The 21,796-nt window shown below is 45.2% G+C and overlaps 1 protein-coding gene across 1 annotated transcript in view; it reads right to left on the bottom strand.

Moving 5' to 3' along the window:
• The window catches only part of IPMK (inositol polyphosphate multikinase), a 37,735-nt gene extending 21,965 nt beyond the window's left edge, over window positions 1-15,770 (bottom strand). Inside the window, exons 1-2 of the mRNA XM_032191126.1 lie at window positions 15,596-15,770; window positions 11,205-11,290 (exon numbers count right to left, since the gene is read on the bottom strand). Coding sequence (XP_032047017.1) covers window positions 11,205-11,290; window positions 15,596-15,770 — 261 coding nt within the window. The remainder of the gene's footprint in view (window positions 1-11,204; window positions 11,291-15,595) is intronic.
• Window positions 15,771-21,796: the final 6,026 nt, after the last annotated feature.

Below are 21,796 nucleotides of genomic sequence, written 5' to 3'. Positions count from 1 at the left end.
CTGGGTGGCAAACAGCTGAGAAGCCACGCACTCAAATTAGCAAATACAAGATTTACAGATGATAGTGCAACCTTAACTCTGTCTCCCTGCATGTACGCATTATATCACAGACTTTAATTACCTGAGTGTGTGCCACATTTCCCTTCGGACTCCTACATCACCCAGTTAAACCAGGCAAGTACGAGGGCCAAAAAAGCTGAGGTTCTATCAGCAGCTCTGCATTGAGCAATTCATAACTGCACAGCTTTACAACTCGGAAAGCTTTTGCTTCTTTTTCAAAGTAGTACCATCATGTTTTGACTTGTCTGCAGTATTTCCTTCCACAAATATGACTGGAGTTGAGCCAGCTCTGTTTATATCCAAAAAAAATCTGATACCAGAGTAATTCCGAAGTTAAATATTTACGAATGCTGTTGTACTAAATGCTACTTTAATGAATTGCTATTTTACTATCCAAAATATAGCTGCACTATGCATCAGATTATAGTCACTCACAGAAAGTACCTACAGAAAGACTAGAAAAGATTAAAACAATTCAGGATGTATTTACGTTTCCACACTGATCACGCAGATGAATTTTCAAATAAGAATGGCGTACACCTGCAACAATTCTATCCTCCTCCCAGGAGCCAGGAAAAAAAAGAAAGTTACAGAAAGGAGCTGGCCATCTTAGCTTCCAAAAAATGAAGGCTGTGAAAGTAAGCTTTGACATCTCCCAAAGAGATACTTATTTGGCGATGTTTATCAAACCAGACATTTTCTAGCAATGCCAAAAAAAGAGTACGTCCCATTTTATCCACTTCCACATGTTTTATATAGTCAAAATTGGGCTGACCCTAGCGAGATTTGCAGCCTGAGGCATGGAATTATCCTCACAAGAGGAGAAGCAAACCCTGACCCATTTCCAAGGATGTGGCAGAGCTTCAGACCTTCAGCAGCAGCAGCCAGAAGGCAGCAGTCGGGCACAACCACCAGCAGCAGCGCCCAACAAACCCCACTGCAGGGCTGTGAGCAAAGAGCAGCGGATGCCACAGCAGCAAGTTCTCCAAAACAGCCAGAGATAAGCTGGGTAGGGACAGATCGTCTAGACCCCCTTCCTTTCCCACAGCCACGTACTTCAGAAGCAAGACAGGAAATATTTGGAAGATGCACTCCACCCTACCCCATCACAAGCACCAAAGGGCTGTTTCCCTCTTCACAAGACAGCAAACTCCCATCTCATCTTTCATCCCACAAGACTCCCAGGCAACAAAAAATTAACAAGGAAGCAAGTTTAAATTATTTGCTTTACCCCCACGCAGACCCTGCAGCTGCTGGAAGCCACCCAGCTGGGCACAGAGCAGGGTGGTGGGCATCAGGAAGTTCTCAGTCCAAATCACAAAGTAGAGATGATGTTTCATCACAAACCTCTTGCCACAGAACTGAGCTTCCTCCTGCCCTTCCGCCTCTCCTAGGTTCACAACTCAGGAACACAGGCAGATGTTATGCCCAGCCTCAGCTCTGTAGGAAGCTGGAGTCTCCAACCCACTTGAGGGCTCTTTAAAGTCAAAGATAATTCTTCTGTCAACAAAGCCTGGCACCATAATCAGATTTATATATATATATATATTTTTTTTTTAAAAAAAAAAAAAAAAGCACACTCTTGAAGAAGATACCAAGGAAAGCGTAGATGATTATATCAACAGCATGGACACCTGCTAAGCAGCCTTCTGAGTACGTCAAGAGATTCCTAAGTTGAATCTAATTCAAAACACAAGACAAATTGCAGATGAAATTTGCTATTCCAAAACCTAAGTTTGGTTTATGTATTTGTACATACAACAGAGACAGAAGCATCATGCTTGTGCTTGGTACTCTCCGCTAGAAGCCAAACTCAGGAGAACATAGCTTAGTTGGTCATCCGATAAGGAAGTTTCAATTTTAACACTTCTCCCCCTACTCTTCCTTTTTTAGTTCAACAGCACTTACCATCCACCAGACAGCGCTGCAGTGACGCTGTCCTCAAGTCACCCACTGCAAAAAGTCAAGCCGTCAGCAGTCAGAGAAATCCAGCATATCTCAAGGCAAAAAGTCAAGTCCCTTTGCTAGTCCATACCTTCCTCAAAGAAATACAGTACAGCCAGTTCTCATCTATCTGTACAACTATTACATGAAAATAACAGCTCTGTTACAGCAACGCTCCAAGTGGTGCAACGTGACCACTGCTTTGTGTGTTCAGGGAAGAAAGATACTGACCTGGTCAGAAACCACTACCTCGAGATCCTCATAGATGTAAAACCAAGCTGAGCAAGGGCAGCAGCTAGACTGTTTCTATCCAAACTTTCTGCTCCAAGATGTTTTGAACCAACTCCAACTATTTCTGAGTTTGAATTATCACTGGAACTATTGAAAGAAAAGTAAAATGGTAGAACAATGGGATAAAAAGAGAAATAAGCCGCGACCACTGTTCCACTTTCTGTGAACATTAATAAGCATTACCCTTCGTTTCTGGAAAGCACTGAATCTGAAGATTCAAGCTAGGCTGTGAGAGAGAACAAGGGGTGGGAGGAACCCTGAAGCAGTTATATAGGCAAAACTTAATTTTGCATTTCAAAGAGATGGAAAGGGAAGACAAGTCCTGACAGACACAAGTTGGATTTTTCTTTTCCAGTGCTGCGAGAGGCAGCTCTCACAAAGAATGTACTGCAGCATTACCCTCTCAAGGTGCAGTTTCATGGTAGCTTAAACCAACCTGAGCCTGGAGGTGTTAGCATCCAGCTGATCTGCGTCTGTTTCACTCCTCAAGTTGGCTCACCGAGAAAGTGCCACGGCACCCTGCTGAAACTACCTTCCAGGTACGTTCTGCCACCAACACTCCTGAAACACTTAAAGCCATGTCTTTATCTTCCCTTGAGAACATCCATTGGTGCTCGATGATATTTTGATAATTTTAGTCATCTAAGCTATTTTACTAACATCCAAGTAGCTGTTTTGTAATAGCTGGAGGCATTTTTGTGGTTGACTTGAATAAGTAACCCTTTGGAGTCCCACACCCACATGCCCTGAGCACAACTAGAATTTACAGAACCAGCTACAGGAACAGTAATAACACTAAGAAACCTTAGCACGCCTTTGGGCATAGCCTGCTCCAGGCAGGCACGGAAAAAAACAAATCTGGGGAAGGGAAATGTTACACTTGGGCATGGCGAGTCAAGTCATTCACTTTGCTTTGTCTTCAGGGAGAGGTTTTTTTTTTTTTATATATATATATATATAAATACACATATATATTCACACATACACACACTCACATACACGTGTTAGAAAACCATAAAGACACAAAAGCTAAAAAATAATTACTACCAAGTTGCTCCCTAAGTATTGGGCATTGAAGGAATTTCATCAAGCACGTTACACGCACAGCAAGACATTCAACCAAATGGACTTTTCAGTTTACTGATGGTTAATCTGGTACCTGGATGATGAAGAACACCATACCAGCAGCTTACCAACTGTAACTCTTTTGGAAATAAGCCTGTGATGCATCAAGTGCTCTATTTTCTGCCCAACTACAACACACCTTTAGAGCTTCATCCTGATTTTGCAAGACTTACCATCATAAATGATTTGAAACTTCACTCATATTTGATTCAGTCTGAAAAAGTTAGTGCTTGCATTACCCTATAGCATAGCAAGGGCACTGTACTGTAACTTAACCCAATTTAACATTCCATGGACGTGCACATTAAAACCCTGTATTTTTGCTTCATTTTCAGCGGGATCTGCTCTTGGAAAGGAATTTTCCTCAAAATCAGGCTCATAAGACAATGGGATTGTTTTTTTCCTGCATGCTTGCACAGCATGGACTGTAGGCAACCTGGTCTGTTACTAACTCCACCCAGTAGTTCCCTGCTAGCATCAAATTGCAGTAATGGCCTTTGACTGCCTCCTTTTACAGGCTTTTCTTAGATTTATTAAAGGGGACTGTAGATTATTGTGGCACACAATGTACAAGGAACACAGCAAACAGATGCTCAGTGGACTCTTTAGGGTAATTTTCTACCGCAGAGCGTGGCCCTCCCAAACTTGTTTTTTGCCGCAGGGTACAAGAATCCCAAAAAAAATGCCACAAATTTAAGCCTTATTGTCCTGGTACAGCAGGCTTTAAGTCATTTAATAGTGACCTGAAGTACAAAAAAAAAATCTGAGCGCTTATAGGACAGTGGAAGAACTCAGCAGATTATTAGACCTCATCCTTCATTCTCCTTAGACAACTCCTAATTTAAAAAATACACAAATACAAGCAGTAAGTATTTCACAATTTGGTCACAAAGTCATTTTCTTCTCATTAGCTGAGGAGTACTGCATGTCCTTCCCTTTATTACAATACTTCTGTCTAGGCTTGTGGTTTTAAGTACAGAGCACAAGACAGTTTCACACACTGGTTTGGGAACTTCAATTTGCTTATATCCCCAGTGCAACAAATCCCTCCTGAGCATTTTCTCAGCAGGAGGAACGATGATGAGGGCAGACAGGGAGTGTATCAGAACATACTCACTATGTTTGCAAGCAGGCAACTTGGGTTACTGCAGTGCCACTACCTCTTCTGGGGATGCAGCAGACAATAATGTCCCAGAATGAGACACAGCAAACGCCAACATTTCAGGGTATTGAGCTACAGCTCTGGGAGCAGGAGTAAGGAAAGGTTCAGGCAAGGCACTGCATCCCTCATATGAGATGTTAAGAGAAGGGTGCATCCTATTTCTTGAAGCTTTGTCCATAGAAGACAAACACAGAACCTTTGCTGGAGACTAGATCACGGGATAAGGATATTTTAGTACACAACAGCAGCACTATGGCCATCATCCACTCCTTTTTCAGTCAAGAATAATCATCTAAATCACAACTATAAAACCAGTTAGCTGAGTTTATAAAATAGGGTAATTCATCCTGAAGCAAGACACGCTTCCCCTCCCTGATCCCTGTTGTCTTCTGTCACTAGCAGAGAACAGTTTACAGAACACAGGCTGCCTTATCGTGATTTGTGCTATATAGGCTGAAAGAGGGCTGAGCCTTATGAGTCAGTTCTTGCAACTCTGTGCAAAAGCTTCCAGGCCAAAACACATCTTTCAGGCTGCTGGCTCGATTTGATGCCATGGAGGGGGAGGGAAGTCACTAGAAGTCTTCTGCACTGCCTGAAGCTGCTCGAATACCAATTAAAATCAGATGATGCAAAAAGGAAAAAAAAAAAAAAAAAAAGCATCAAGCTAATGAAAAGCTGTGGCACAAAAGCAACAACAGGTTATAGAGAATGAAATAAAATAAGGATAAAAGTATTGATAATGGTCCAAACAGGCATACTTCCTGCCCTTTTCTTCTCTGTACCCACAGGAGCACGAGGAATGTTAATCTAAGTGGTAATTCTCCAACACACGTTATCCTCTGGTCACAAAGTCAAAGACTAACTGCTGCAAGAGGGACAACACAAGCTGCACAAACAATTTTCATTCTGCCCCATGTACAGGTTGTAAAACGGGTAAGCTCTTTAGGGGAAATAAAACAAAAAGACGGGTCATCACCCTATTGAAAGTTGCATTATAATGCATCCAACACAAGTTCACAATAACAATCGTGCGGGCGACCATGCAACCATTACTTCCTAGCTTTCAAGTGCCTGACTCTCACCTAACCTAAATCTCTTTTACATGCTGGAGTTATTTGCGTCTCCTACATCCTGGCTTTGTTTTCCAGACATGTAACAAGAGCGAAAAACAATTTCTACTATCTACAGCGGGAACAGCTTCCTTGCATTCATGTAGTATGTCAGCAGGGCTCGAGCCCTGAACTTTCCGAGTGCTGCTAGAGCAGTTAGCAGAGCCGTCAGTAACTGGCAACGGGAGAAGAACTGTTCTCCAGAAGGGCCAAATGACAAGCCCAATTATCTTTTCCCAATGCTACGTGGGGTGAATCAGCTCTCGGCTCCCAAGCACTCAGGCAGAGGTAGGAGGTTGCCGGAGCTGAGATGGGACCGGGAGAACCCTGTCTGCCTTTTCACTCCAACCCCCAAAATTACAAACATGCCCTCTGGGACAAGGGTATGTGAGAATCTCGGTAAGACTCACCTCACAACAGCCTTGGAAACATTACTAGTATTGCAGGTATGCTATTTGGAGCCATGACTTGGCAACAACACAAGCACCAGCTATGACAATTCAGACATGCAACCACTAGCAAAGAGGGAAAAAAATGCTAACTTGCTGCAAGAAGTTTCTCAGAGAGGACAGTTTTTGGCACGCAGGATGAGGGGGGAAGGCGTACTTCATGCACCCCAACCATCACACAGTCACTGCAGGAGAGCAAAAGGGCAATTCAAATAAAAGCTTATGGGGACATTTATTGATCTGTCAAGCGTAAATTCCCAGTTTATTAGCTAGTGAATTACCAACCTTTAAAAAGTCAATATGCCACGCTCAGAACAGGTACATGTACTAACAGAGCTTTTACAGCCCCGTGAAGCAACTGCCAGAAATCAGAAAATTAAAAGTGCCATCATTCCAAATGGCCCACCAACCTTCTGCTGGCCTGCTGAATGCAAGAAGAGAAACCCTCCACCTCTTCCTGCTGAACACAGAGCTTGGAGGAAACTGTAGCTGGGAAGCCAGCTTCAACAACTGTAAATTCTCTTCCTTAGTTTTAAATATTTGCAGCCTAAGCTCCATCTTTTTGTGCCCACAAAAGCAGCTGCCCTATTTAAAACATGACATTCCAGCTTCCTCCCCCTCTGCAGGGCACCAACAGGACAGTCGTTTCTGCAAAGCTACATTCTTGACGTGACAAATTAAGAAAAACCCTCTGCTGAACAGGAGAGCTCTTAAATAGGAAGAGAGTTATGTTAGCACACAGTGCTCGTAGGTCCAGCCTGGTATGGTTGAGGCAAGCTCTGTACACTGTAAAGCACAAAGGTTTTACCTCTTCCAGAGGCTGTGCTGACCTTTCCTTCCAAAGGATGCTTTTCTCACAGGTCCCAGCTCATCTGCCAGAAGAGCTGACTGTAGGAGGGCTGATGGGCCTCTTCCGTCTCCTGACACTGCTGGATTGAATCAGACTGCTTCAGCACGTACACGTGTGCCCTGGCATAAGGCAGGGTGAAGTTAAAAACCAAAACAGACTGAGAAGCAGCGTGCTTTTATGGATTTCTTAGTATGCACGTGTAGGCAGCCTACCATAAACACATACTACCTTGCAGCAATTTATTTTCTTTAATGGAAATGTAATATATACATAATGTGTTACACGGCATTTTCAAACATCACTATTTTTGTGTTTCCACATCCCTGCTCCCTCCTGAAACTCCTTTAAAAGCAGTCCTTCGCGGTGCCTCCGCCTACACATCCTCACCGAGTATTTCCATTAGATGGAAACAACTGATCATCGGCGTAGATAGTCCTTAAAAAACCACAACCCTTCTACATCAACTCCTTTTCCTGCTCTCGCTGTTCATATCTACTGAAAACAAAGTATTTTGTAGCTATTCAAGGTTTTAAAAAGTCCAACTTTTTAATCAGATAAGGGTATTAGAAGACCTGGTAGAACACTTCACGGTTACACAGCCTATGTTTATACCAAGTTCATGCCCTCAGGTTTGGGAAGGGAGTTTGCAGAAACAAAGATAAAACATTATTATTTTAATTTGATAACTATTCATATTTACAGAATCAATAGAAAGTGGACGTTACCACTGGGAAGTCACACTCCACCACTAAGTTAAGCTTACTATACATAGCAAGTTATTAACAATGGCTACAAACACCTTATTATTCCACTCCATTTTACCATAGAAGCAACCCATGATAACCTTGTTATGCTCCATTTTTTTCCCTCCCTTATAACAGAGAACCGTGGGAAGCCATTTCTCCCATCAGTAGAGGATGTCACATGCTGTTGTAGTGGTAAAAAGAATCTTGTAAGAAAAAAGCATGGTATTTAGAAGTTTGCCTTTTTTTTTTTTTTTTTTTTTTTTTTTATAAACTGCTAAACTGAAGGTATTGTATCTGGAAAATAGAAAAGTGAGCTAATGACTCACTTTAGGTCAGAGGTTGGACTCGATGATCTTGAGGTCTCTTCCAACTTAGACAATTCTGTGATTCTGTAACAGTCTGAGTAGGAATTGCTACTAGGAATAGCACCCTGCTTTGTGCTCCGTAGGAAACACCCATCATTTGCCCACAATGGGGAAGCAAATTTCTGGTGATTTGCTCACACAGGCTATGGCCCTCTGTCATGTTCACAAGACAGCCAGCAGAAGGCCAATCCAGCAGGTCAGACCATCTTGTCCAGATAAAGACAATATCTACCTGATACCAGCCTGTTATCAGGTTAAAATTATCAGGGCCATAACTCAAACTTGTCTGCTGTTGTGACACACCCCCTGCAACCTTCAGCGTGCGAGCACTCACCAGCACGCTGCCAGTCACCGCTGGTTATTGAAGACATTTCTGCCTCAGACCTGCAATAGCTGCTCTCCGGCTGACATGTGCAGCAACCAAGACACACACATCTTCCTGCTACCATGAACCACACTGGTGCTCAACTGCTTCAGCTGAGGAGCTTTGCCTGACCCTTTAGTGAAGAAGACTTTGTTTCTTGCCCAGGTATGGAATAACTGGTAATATCAATACATGCAAAATAGTTAAAAGTGCTTATGAAGACACGGGTGCAGGAATGAAAAAAACATCTTGATTAACCTGCATACACTAAGGGGTCACCTTCTGGTTTGATCTTAACATGCTTGCTGTCTAGTCCTGGCTGAGTGGCAGTCTGGAATTCCTCAGTCTTCACACACTTCATGGTGTAACAGATACATCTGATGAAGGCTCCATCAGAGAAAACCTTAGGAACAGCCTTCAGATCCACTCCAGCTTTGTCCGTGCAGAATGCGCCAACTCTCATTGCTCACCTGCACCAAAAGTCTTGACAGGATCCAGAAAGATTTAGTATTCTGCCTCAAAACTACTTCTATTCCACCTGCATCCAGAAGACAGCCCTATTGTACATCTATCCAGAAGCACCGTTGCTGGATTTCTGCACTATTTCTCATCACCTTCTCTTCCCAACTGCCTTGTAAACAACCCCTTGTCTCAAGGAGCAGCAAAATTCTCCTTCCCCTGTTCTCTGGAGGTTCACTAGCCTATTCCAAGGTGCTGTATCTCTTTGTAGATCAGAAGATGCAGTGAGCTCAGTCACCAAAATGGGGCAGTCTTGCTGTTGTTCCCACTGCTTATCAGTTTAATCACTCAACTGACAGAAGGCTTCCAACATGAGGAAGCGTTGCTGACTTTTTAGTAAGTCAACAGAGCTCCTCCATGGCTGAGAAGCACCAGCACAGCACAAGGTGAATGGCAATATGGGAAGAAAAGCCCTTCCCTCTTGGCAGTGATGAGCTATTGCCTCAGCTCAAGCTCTCTGTGAAACTGCGTACCTTTGGGTGAACCTCACGACCTGCAGTAAACCTCGCCTTGTAACAGACATATGGGGTGTTTAGGTTTCTACACCTGCATCATGTGATTCTTCCTGTGAGCAAACATGATAGCAGTTAATCATTGAGGAGCAACAAAATCCCAAGACCTTTCTCCTGTACTTTCACCTATCCAGATACATGCATTTTCTCCCCCTCCTATCTGCCACAAAAAAGCAGTCTAGTCCCCACACAAGTAATTGCTATACAGCTTTCCCCTTCACCATAATTCTTCAGGAACGGCCAAGCCCCTTTTTACTCAAATGGCTTCTAATAAAAAAAAAATTCAGCATCAAGAGTGACTTGGCAAGGCCCCAGAAGATATCACTGGAGTTTGTGTTGTTGCTCTTGGTACAGTCGAGACCTGCCTTCTTCCGCTGCGACAGGGTCTAGTCACAAGGGCACTGACACAGATGATTTCGCCCAGGGTCTTGCTCACAGCTTTTTACATGAGTCTAAGCAGCAGGCAAAGCGATAAACTTGTGCAAAGTTAACATCTAAGCAACGGCCAAGCTTATTCCTCTTACCCTCTGGCTTTAGACAGCAAGAGTACGTTACTGTATTCAAGGAGTTCCCAGAAGAGCAAGTAACCTGGTACTCAAAGGAGTCTGTTCAAGCTTTCTCTTCTAGTGAAGAGATACTGCTCAGCCTGGGTTGTATCATTCTTAACCTCACCTAAACGACAGCCCCTGTGAAACCTCAGAGAAATATTTACTTTTGGGTTTAACTGGCTCCCGCTGAGCTCCTACTAACTCAAGAGCTGTTGTTTTGTCTAGCAGTCCTATCACGAGAATTACCGAATGATGCTAGTATGCAAACACATGGTTAGCTTGGAGTTTGTTGTTTAGTCAGTTTTATGTGAGACGTTTCTGCAAAATATGCAACATCTTTTGGTAGATTAAATTAATACTTTTCAAATAAACCCAAACAACAACAACAAAAGAGTCTCAAGACTCCTCTGCCATCCTGCATGAAGATTTCTGCAGTACTTAGTAAGACATGGAAAGGGATAACAGATCAAGACGATATGGAAAAGCATGTGGCAGACTATGATGTGCAGGTGGCCATTAAGGGAAAGAGACCCCCAAAACAGTTTACCTTCAAGTAAGACAACCATCAACAGCCTTCCTGGTTTGTGCTATTCAAGCGATCAATAAATCAAACTGAAGATGAGCAATGGGTTTGGTTCACAATGAAAATACAACAAACAAAAGTTAAAACTGGGGAACTGCACTTTTTATTGATGTTTTAAAGGAGCCGAGTTTTAACAGTGAACAGAGCAATACTTCTAGCAATAGACCACACTACATGGATGTGTAAGACACTAAGTTTTACAGCAACCAATTCCGAGATGCTCACCAACGTGAGAAAGAAAACTGATGGGATCACACATGCCACCCTTTACTCACAGATGGACACCACACGAGGCTTTCCAATAAAACCTTAGATGTCGTGAAAACCCTCCTGTCCCGGGATCAAATAATCAAGCCTAAATCCTGCAAGTGAAGTAGGCCTGGCACAGGGACAGATACTCGAGGAGGAGACAGTTCTAGGCAGTTTGCAGATACTGGGACAAGACGGTCAGTGATGTACCATTCAGATATTCACCCTACACCTTCACAAGGGTGACAATAATGATATACTGTGACATGAACACCAGCCGTCACTCCACCTTTAGCGAGGCAGCTCCCTTGCTATGCAGGACCCTCACCTTGTTGTAGAACTCCTGCTCCCTGGGACCTCGAGGTGGTGGCTGCAGCTGCTTCAGGACAGTCCCATCTGGATGCTGCAGTATACCTAGAAGAGAAGCATTTCCTTCAAGGCCGAGTTTTAAGAGAGAACTTTGATTTTTTTTCAAAAATAGCAAGCACACATCAGGGACAGCCTATTTGTTCAGTTCCACTGTTTTCAGTATACACACACAGTAGAGAAGAACTTGCCAGCTGCTATACAAAACCCTTAGCAGAGGTTTGCTTGCTCTTCTTCTACCCATCAGATGACTTCCTGGGTCTAATTCTGCTCAAGGCCAACACAGCACTGGGATTTGACGAGAAAAGTTCCACCCAAAAAAACACATTCATTTTGCTATGGAAGATTACACAGACACTCCCTTTTTAAATAACTGATAAGTTGTTTTTCCAACAGTGTTAAGAAGCTGAAGATAAAGGATGCAGTCCCAAGTTTAACACTTTTTCCACAAGCTGAAGTAGAAATATCTGGCCTGCAGACATATTTCTATACAAGCTGCATTGAAAGAGCACTTCTGCATTGCTAGAGGTAACACCCTTACAGCACTCCATGCTAATTATATACTGCTATTTCTATCACCCATAATTATAACACAATGCAGAGTTTCATCTCAGCTGGCAACCACTTTCATTGTGTCCCCCAAAAAGCAAAATATCCTCCCCAAACAGCCTTAGTGACTCTGCAGTCAGCAGTATTGCTGAGTAGACGCATGAGAAACTCTCCTTAATATCTGAGGGTATTAAGATATCCTTAATATCTGTCCATATCCAAAGATGGATATGGACAGCAATGGAGAAAAGTAATTGCGTCTCTGCGAACCACGCTCTAAGTTTCAAATCACCAGTTACAGGAGAAAATGAAAAAAAAAAAAACAACAAAACAAACACTTCTGGAACAGAAATTTTCTCCTTGGATTTATTCATAGTTTTTCATATAATAATTTATTTTGTTTAAAAGGAAGACAAAAATATGTCAGCTGTATCCAAAATACGTTCCATCTTCAGCTTACCACTTGAGAAGAAGCAGCAGAACAAGCCAGGAACTTTGTGACCCAAAAACAGTCTGCAGTTGTAACAGGAATTGTGTTTTCACCTTTTGGAAAGCATAATCTCTGAATGGGCTCTGTTGTGCAGACTTGGAAACTAAACAAAATCTTTAGAGCCTGAAATACTTACTGTAAAACAACCACCAGACTTTGTGAAGTTGTTTCATTAGTTGGCCGTGCCAACAAACAAAGAGTGGTTTTAAAAATTTGTGTAAAACAACTCTCAAGTCAAGCTGCTTGCTAAAAGCTGGATTTTTTTTTTTATATACTTTCCAGACTAGATAAAAATATTACCGTGCCATGCCAACTACCACATCTTCAAGACACAACAGCTTCCCCCTGCCCTCCCCGTACCCTTTTACATGTGCTGGAAAGCACTTAGCAGGGTGCACAAAGTTTCTGAATGATGTGTTTTGAGTGAATTACTAGCGATCACAACATTAAAGGTTTTATAGCACTCCTTAAAGCCTGCATGTTGGCACTGGTGATAAGACAAGTGGACAGCCTACAAGGTACAAAAACCAGGCAAACATTCCTACAGGTAGAACCCATACGCTACTGGGCTGAAACCTGGGCTTTCACGCCAAGTTACAGTAAGTACTTTCCACCAGAACACCACGCTGTGGATCAAGATGGATGACAAGATTTATTAGTTTAAGAGATTAAAACAGCCTGACGTTGTCTGAATCCCCTCATACTCTGGATTTCTTGACAGAACTGAGCACCTACCCTGCATCTGGGACAAAGGCAGGCTGGAAACCAAGGACTCATGTTTTAGCACTCACCCTGAAGATGAACACTCCATAAGCTTCTCCTGATCTACCACATGAGATATCTTCACTAACATCAGGACATTACTCATGGCTTTGTTTTAGGATTCCTACTTTTTTTTTTTTTCCCTGCATGCACAGGGAGAGGCTTTGTTTTAATAACTGAAGTAGCAATTTAGTGTTTCTGAATAAGCAGCTGAACTATACCAAAATTAAAATTCTGAAATATCTCAAAAATGTTTATCTGTGGCTTTGCATGCAAAGCTTGCTAGCATACTGAAGCTCTTATCTACAGCAAACATAACCAATATAGATGCATGTGCGTTTTAAAAAAAATTCAATCCATGTGCTTCACCCATTTTGCACAAACACGCTCTAAAAAGTAGTGTATCTCCTCAACTCCTGTCTCTCTCTACCTGCCTATGGAGAAAAGCCGCAACCCAAGGCCACAACCTTACTTACTACACGATTTACTGTCTTTGGGGGAAAGCACTACTGAACAGAGCATTCACCAAAAGGTCAAACTCAACGCCCAAAAGCCAGAGTGATACGTGTCCATGCAAGGAGACTGCTAGAGCCCTGTCTTTGCACAGCAGTGACAGCCACAGGAAGCAAAGTGAAAAGGGAAAGGTTATTAGAAAGGAAGAGAAGCTGGTGACAAAGCCATCTTAATGTGCACTTTAACCAAAAAAAAATAAAATTACTTCAAGTCCTTTCTATGTCTGTATGTGGGCACAGAAGGGAAGCCAAGCCCAGAGGACAGCAGTGACACGCAGGAGGAAGCTTGGCAGAACAAGGAAGGTTCTGAGCTTGAATCAGCAGACAGCTCAGACACTAACACCAGTGGGATACATCCTTCAAGGTGCATTTGCTATGTTTTGTGCATAGCAACGGAGGCATCCACATAAAAAGAAGCACCGCATTTATAATTTTAGGCTTTTAAAATGCTCGAGGTTTAATGAGGTAGGAAAGGGTAGAATGGAAAACAGCAGGAAGGGTGACTACTGTAGGAAAAGGCAGAAAAGGCAATGGAGAAGGTACGAGACATGCTGGTCTCCTCACACAGACTTAAAATTATCACAGATCCTGGCGCACATATTGTCTGTGATATGCCTTACCAGAGCTATTAGTAACTACATATATCCACACATCTGGCCACTCACTTCATAACAAAGACACCACAGGGAGCAGCACTGCAGAATTATACATGACCCTGTATCTTTAGCATCTCAACTGCCTGTACTCCTACTAACAATATCTGTAAAGAAATAAAATGGGAAGATTCAGTTACAAAAATGAGAGAACTGGGAGTACCACAGAGCAGCCTCGGTCATCACTTAAAGGTAAAACTCAAGTTTCTAAGAAGAGATCAACAGCGGCAGTACCTCTGCAGGAAAACGTTAGCCCTGCTCCTTCGATCTAATGGATCTGGTGTTACCTAACCCGTTTGATCAGCACCCACAGGAGAGATGATGTATCACACAGGTGACAAAGATTCAGCTGATGGAACTCTGATAACAACTGACGTGCCAAAGGTGAGACTTTCCCTGGAGGTGAACCTTCCTCGCCTGACCCCACCCCATATTACAAACCACGAGCAACGAGGCCAACGTACAGCTCCAAGGACCCCCTTGATGTTTTATTGCCTCGGTGGCAGCGGGGACAGTGGGCGAGAATTACTCTGCTGCAGAGATAATCAGCAGCAAGACTCCATGAAGCTCCAGATAAGACAAACTCACGGTGCCGTTCGTGTTGCAATTCCATCTACTGCTGGCTGAAGGGGCAGGAGGTTCCGTCTTTGGCCTGTTCAGCAGGGGCAGCTCCTACAGCCGGGGTTCAAAGGCAGCTTTACTCCTTCTACTCCTTACAGCTAGTCTAGAAGGTCACCATGAGCACTGAATGATGTGTACCTCACGCTCGGCTCGGGAGCAGGTGTTATACCAAATCCGATGACTTGGAAGGGCCGTAATAACAACCTTTGGCAATGTTAGCTGTATGGAGGCCCCCCACAAGGCACTGACCGCTGCCTACACTGAAAGGAACCTTTATGGGAAGACCTCAGTCCTCAACCTGAAATTAAAATAATAATTAAAGGCTGGGGGGAGGAGCTTCAGGAATGCTACATCCTCACCATAAGCAGGTAGAGGATCTTGACGACCTCTTCGGACCCCCGCAGCTCTATCACCGGACATTACAAGCTGACATTTGGGGCTTGCTCCTGTCACCAGATCAGTGAGCAACGACCGAGTTCTCCCATCTCTTCCAAACCCGCAGCAGGCACTTGCGGAGCAGCGCCTGGAAGCAGGCAGACGCCTCAGGTCCTCAGCCACAGCACCCCCGGGGGCGCACACCCAGCCTCAGCCACCTCGGTCCCCGCTCCGAGGCGGCTGCGGAGCCGAAGCCGGGCCGGGGGCGGCTGGCAGGAGCCCGGCGTCCCCTCAGCACCGCCGTGCAGCCGCTCCCCCGCTTACACAACGCCTCCCGTCCCCTCCCCGGGCCCCCCTCCGCCGCCTCCCGGCCCGGCCGGCCGCCGCTCACCGCCTTTATCCTTGCCGTACATGTGCCCGGCCACCTGGTGCGACAGCGGCACGCAGCCGTTCAGCCCCCGCCGCCGCCCGCCGCCCTCCACAGCCGCCGCCGCCGGGCCCGGGGCGGCGCCGAGCGGCGGCTGGGCCTCGGCCTCCTCCGCCGGCCGCGGGGGCTCGGTGGCCATTTCCCCGGGGACGCTGCCGGTGGCGGCGGCCGGGCCTCAGCGGGCGCTGCGTGGCGGGGCGAGGGCCCGCGGCTCCATCACCCCGCAGCCCGCCGAGCCGAGCCGCGCCGCCCGCCCCCGGCGCTGAGGCAGCGAGCGGCCCCGGCGCCGCCCCGCTCCGCCCCGGCCCCGCCGCCCCGCTCCGCCCCGGCCCGGGGCCGCCAGGGGTCGCCGCCGTGTGGTGCGGGAGGCCCGGGGAGGCCGCGGTTCTCCGCCGGTTCCCCCTCAGGGGTTGCTGGCGGGCCGCCCCCCCGCGGCCCCCCGGGCGCTGAGGGGGTTGTTGGGTGCCCCTGTCAGGCCTCTCGAGTGGAAAAGGGCCCTTCAAATGGCTTATGGGGCGCTGAACTGCCACCAGATCAGGAGTGGAGAAGGGATTAATCTCTGACCTGAAGTTTGCCCCCAAGGGGAAGGTGAAGCCCTAGATTCGCTCACAGCACCCCACAGCCTGAGGCTGTATTACTACTTGTTCCGCTATAGGGCAGGGATCAGCCCTATTTGCCACCCTGCAATTCCTGCTTTTGCTTCTCAATGTTCCTTTCCTTTCTAAAATAAAATGAACTCTGCAAATACCAGTCCTGCACTTTTTATAGACTCATTAAGGTTGGAAAAGTCCTTCAAGATCATTAGGTCCAACCGTCACCCTACTACCAATGTCAATTTTTACTACCAATGTCGATTTTGCTGCCATATCCATCAGTACCAAGTCGTCTTTAGCATTAGTAGGGCATAGGAACAGGAAAACGAGGTGGAAGATGAAGCCATATCCATCTGTATCTTGTTCAGCATTAGCAGGACACACAAATGGGAAAACAAGGCCAGAGATGGAAAATGAATCGTAGCAGATATACGGTATTGCCACAATTTTTATCATTTTATAAAAATTGGCTGATGGACAGAGGGAATCAGCACAGGTGTTAGAGGAAGGATGACACAGTGAGCTCAGGTATTATGTGCCCCCTCTTCTCCATCCCATGGTTGGGAGATGTGGCTGGTAGGCCTTCATGGTTATTGAGGGGATTTACTGGGGAAATTATAGTGTCAGAGGAACAGGAAAGTCACAGGGGAAACAAGGTTATTGGTGTAGGGTGAGTGAGAGGAAAGAGGATGGAGTATAGATTTGTGAAAATCCAGTTTCATTAGACCCACAGAACAACTTGTTTCACTGACTATACTGACTAAAAAAGCAAGATCCTTTCTGAAGGAGCAAAACGTGACAGGAAAGTTACATTTCTCCCTCCTAAATGTCCAGTTCTCATCAGGTAGTAGTCTCCAGCCATAAAGACAAGGAGCCGGATGGTTGCAAGTGGAAGCTCCCATCTTCAGTTCCCCAACGCTGGATTTTTCCACGGGGATGCTGACGCAGGAGAGAAACTCCACAGCTTGGTGAGCCCTCGCACCAGAAAATTACTGGGGAAAAAAGGCACAAGAGGTACATGCCTGGCAGAAATAACACCCCCAGTCTTGGCAGCAGCTGCCACAACGTTCGGATGCCGACCTGAGCCTCCGGAAAGATTTTTTTCCCTGCAGAAGTGTGAGACACTTTGGCTGATCAGTATCTAAATGTACAGAGAAAAAACACAGATGTCATTTTAGACTTGAACCAGTGCCATCTACCTGAGCTTGAAATCTTATTGGAAAAAAAGAGCATTAAAAGGCTAAAAAAATGAAATTGAAAAGCTCTTCAAACACCTAGTCCTGAACAAATAGCTTCTAGATATCCTTAAAGCTAACAGAAGTGGACCTGGAGGGGATTGAAAGAAATACAAAAGCATGAGTAATTGGAATAAGTAAACACGGACTATTTCCTTTTTCCTGGTATTTGCTTTAGTCAGATTTATGCATATAGAAATCAAGTGACGTGGGACTCTATCTTTCTCTCACTCATTCCACCCTCATGCTTCTGCACATGGAGTTCACTAATCTTATCTGGGAGCTTATCCTAAAATAAAACAAGTGAAACCGAGAGAATACCGGAAAAGATAAATAATTAATTTCTCCACAGAGTGTGATTTTGTAAGAGCTTGCATCGAAAGCTGAATCGACCAGCAAGATTCCCAAGGAAACTTCTCAGCTCAGGGCTGTGCAATTGCACTCAAAGAGAAAGCGAAAGGGGCTGCAAAGAGCTCCTACAGAACGGGCAGGCAATTGGGAATCCACCACCAAGCAAATGCATTTGGTGAAAATACGCTTAATTCTGGATTACTCCTTCTCTCTTCTGCTGAAAAACAATCGTACCTCAGTCGGCCTGACCAAAACGTAAATGCCACTGATGCCTAGAAAGTATTACGCATGCATTTAGTTTGCAGAAACTGCTGCACACTGCAAGAGGGAGTCTCTCCAGCAGGCTGCAAAGCTCCCCCAAACTGAGTAAGGATTACCAGAGAATCACTTTCTGCTGAAATAAAGCCCTTTTTCAAAGAGAACAGCTAGTTAATAACTAACCGCAAGACGCACGGTAGTTTAGTACAGGAAATAAGCTCATACTTCAGTGGAAGAGCAGGGGGACATTAGGTAAACACTTTAGAGCAGTTGGATTTTGGCCAAAATGTTCCTGCTCTAGAGGTGTGCTGACAAGGGGCACCGCCAGGTTTTTCACCAACTCTGAGCGTGTTTCACTGCTGCTTGTCCTCCGTTTTGCCAAAAACACCGCTCCTCTGCCAGGGACCCGTCTTCGTGGCGGGGTCTGAGCGAGAGAAGCGAATCCTGCTGCCCACAGAGCCACTTCCTGCAGCGCGCGGCCGCGCTTGCGTAGCTTCTGGCCGCCAAGTAGACTGCAGCAGAGGCGACAAGGACTGAACGCACGGTCCTGATAAGAAATATTAGTCAACAAAACCAGCGCTTCTGTGGACGGACGAGGGGATCTGCAGCGGTGCTTCTGCGAGCAGGAGGGCCCATCCTGCTCAGATGGCATTCGGTAGAAATTGCAGCAGCGTGAAGGTTGTAGCCACGTCGCTTTCTTCTCTCCATTCCACAGCAGAGGCAGTGCTGTATCACACCCTCTTAAAATAGCTTGAGGTTTTCAATTCTTTAGTAAATTCACAGCAGCTCTATGCTTTTTTGTTCTAAAGTCTCGGTTACCTTCAACTGTTGTAGCTCTAAAGCTCACTGCGCTATCCCATTTTCTTTCCCAGCCACTGCCTTTTCACTTAAGCATCGGGTCCCACAACAGGAGCCTCTCTGATTAATATTTTACTTGGCCATGACTGATGCAACCTCTCTGACATTACTCTCCGCCCTAGCAACCAGGTACACCTGGGGTTTTCCAGTGTGAAAACAGAGCGACATTGTCAAACAACAACCTACACTCTCCGGAGATAATACAGAACCTTTAAAACATTTATTTTGAGGTTAATTCGTTGTGCATTTTCCGGATCACCTCTTCTACAAACTGAGCTTCAGCTTTACGTTTTGGAAGTCCGTTTTGTATTAGAAAGTTCCAGGGACAGTAAAGATAGGGGGCTAATTTCAATAGTTTCTTTCTTCCTCAAAGTTATTGGATTTTTTTTTTTTTTTTTTAATGTGTCATTAAATAAACCAAGCACTGGATTTGGAGGAAAGGTTCATTTTTGGACTGAAAGGAGGTTAAAGGCTGGACAGCAAATAGAAGGGCTTTCAGGGTGGAGAGGAGGCCGCAGAGGGTGGGTACCGAGGTCAGTTTTATTCATCATATTCATTCATGACCTGCAGAAGGAAGTGTGTACGGAATCGTCAGGTCTGCGGATGCTCCTGACCTTGGGGCAGTCCAACGAAAGGCACAACATTGGCACAGGAGCTTCTGTGTGGATCAGCCTAAGATAACACATGTAAAGAAAAATAATCCATGCCAAGCTGAACCTGGAACTGGCTGTCACTGCCCAGGAAAGAGATCCTCAAGTCACTGTTGACAGTTGTCTGAGATCATCAGCTCAGCGTGCATCTGCAGCCAAAACCAGCCAACAAAATGTTGGGCAACATCAGGAAGAACATTGAGAAAGACAAAAGGCATCACTGAGCTGCTTTGCATAGCCCCAGCATGCCGTGTACTGAGTCCAGCTTTCACGCCTGGTCTCTCGTGGAGGATAGAAGTTACCATTATTTAATCAATGCAGAAGATGGAATTACACCATGATTTCAGGAAACTTGGTTTTGCTGCCTCCAAACCCAGCAAACAGCCAGGAGAGATGTATAGCTTTGACATCTTGGGGCAACAAGTTACACTTAGTTCTGAAACAGTGGTATTAGGGCAGTGTCTTCAGTACCATCACCTGGTCTGGTGGATTGCAGGTAGCTAAAGACTACTCCCCTTGCCTTTCTAAACAAAGATTTTATGAGCACAGCCTTGTATCTCTACCGGGGCATCGCTCAGGTTTTACAAATGCATGATGGCATTTTACCAGTCACATCCTAATGTTTTAAGATAACCCTGGTTCTTGGTTTAAGATGATTAACATGCCAAGAGGTTTATTTAAAATGCCTCTTTGTCTTTCCCTAGAGGCTAGTTACATTGCCTCCATGTGCTGTAAAATTAAACACCTATTTATTGACTAAACCCACTGCCAAGTGGCATTTAAAAAATAGGTCTCTTCTACTCAACAGTATTTTTTGCCTGAGCTTTGTCTGCAAAGCAAAAGAATTTCAACACTTAAAAAGCAATTTATCCCGCACAGATGTTGGAGTCAAGAAGAGATGGAAAGAGCAAGATCATGCTGTTTAAAAAGAGCAACAAATTCAATAATTACTGAAGCCTAAGTCAGTTCTGGCCGTTGTTTTGGTACTCAAGTCTAGAGCAAGAGTGCTGGCTGTGAACAGACAGTGCGTCTTGACCACGTTTTATCCATGTATGGTTATATTTGCCAGCTGCAGAAAAGTATTTGAGAAAAGTTACGCAGTCAGTGACCTTCTCATTCATTCTGCTGCGTTCCTGTTGCCAGCTGACTTGACTGAACGGCGCAAGCACTCCAGCTACCGAGCAGATCCTTGCAGAATGCTGAATTTTGAATGCTTCACACATCAGAGCTGTAATTTCTGGTGTGCTCAGGAAGCTCCACATCTATGCACAGGCTTCTCCTGGAGAGCAGAAGGCACTTTTTTTGGGTGTGTGTGTCTATAAATGTGCCCAAAGCATAGATGAGCGAAGTGGACTGAATTCTCCTGTGCTGCAATGACATAAGCCTGCTGCAGTTTTACCAGCTTCAGGAAGAATACAGGTAAACACTCCTCTTTATTACAATTTCACAACTAATTAAACACTTTACAAGGATAGGCATGCACGAACATTGGCCTGCTAACAGGGGACCCACGGTGTAAGCATACGCTGCTTTCTGTGCAGTCCTGCAGCATTTCACAAACTGGGGAGGGAACACACACGGTAAGCAGCAGAGGTCTGCCCGAGGCACATAACCCCGCAGGCTCCAAGGGAAAGATTTTGGATAACAAATTAGCCTCATCTCTGGAGCTAATGAAGAGCCACTTTGTACATCTTACACTTCACCCTATTAAGAGGGATAATGAAGTGTGACACATTGTCTTCTGTGCTTTGATTTACCCCATTGATACTACTCAGCGATGTTATGTGGCATTAAATCTTCTCTAGCTTGCTCCTCGCTGCCCCGATACCCATCCTAAATTAATGATGGCTGGAGGAAAATGGTCGTTCTCCTCACAGTGCAGAAGAGTCATGCTGACACCGGGAAAAGACAGCAGAGCAAGCCTGGCTGCACAAAACTTTTTGGGGAACGGTTATCCAAAGCTGCCCGACTTAATACATGACAGTGTTTGTAGTATCTGACAGTGTCAGTATCTGCAGTGACAACAGAGGAGGCATTTGGTCTTCTCAGCAGGTCCGTGGGATGTGTCTGACCGGCCCGAAATAGCGATGCTGAGCCCCGATGAACTCAGGCTGGTGGCAGCCGCGCTGGGGCCCAGCCCCACCACCGACGTGCCGCAGGGACAGCACGCCCTCCTGCCCGAGCCAGCCAGGGCCATGGGTGGGTTTTATCAGCCTTGAA

Source organism: Aythya fuligula, chromosome 7 (genome assembly GCF_009819795.1).
Source record: "Aythya fuligula isolate bAytFul2 chromosome 7, bAytFul2.pri, whole genome shotgun sequence".
In the NCBI taxonomy this organism is placed as follows: Eukaryota; Metazoa; Chordata; class Aves; order Anseriformes; family Anatidae; genus Aythya; species Aythya fuligula.
This window is presented reverse-complemented; position numbering and strand designations above follow the sequence as displayed.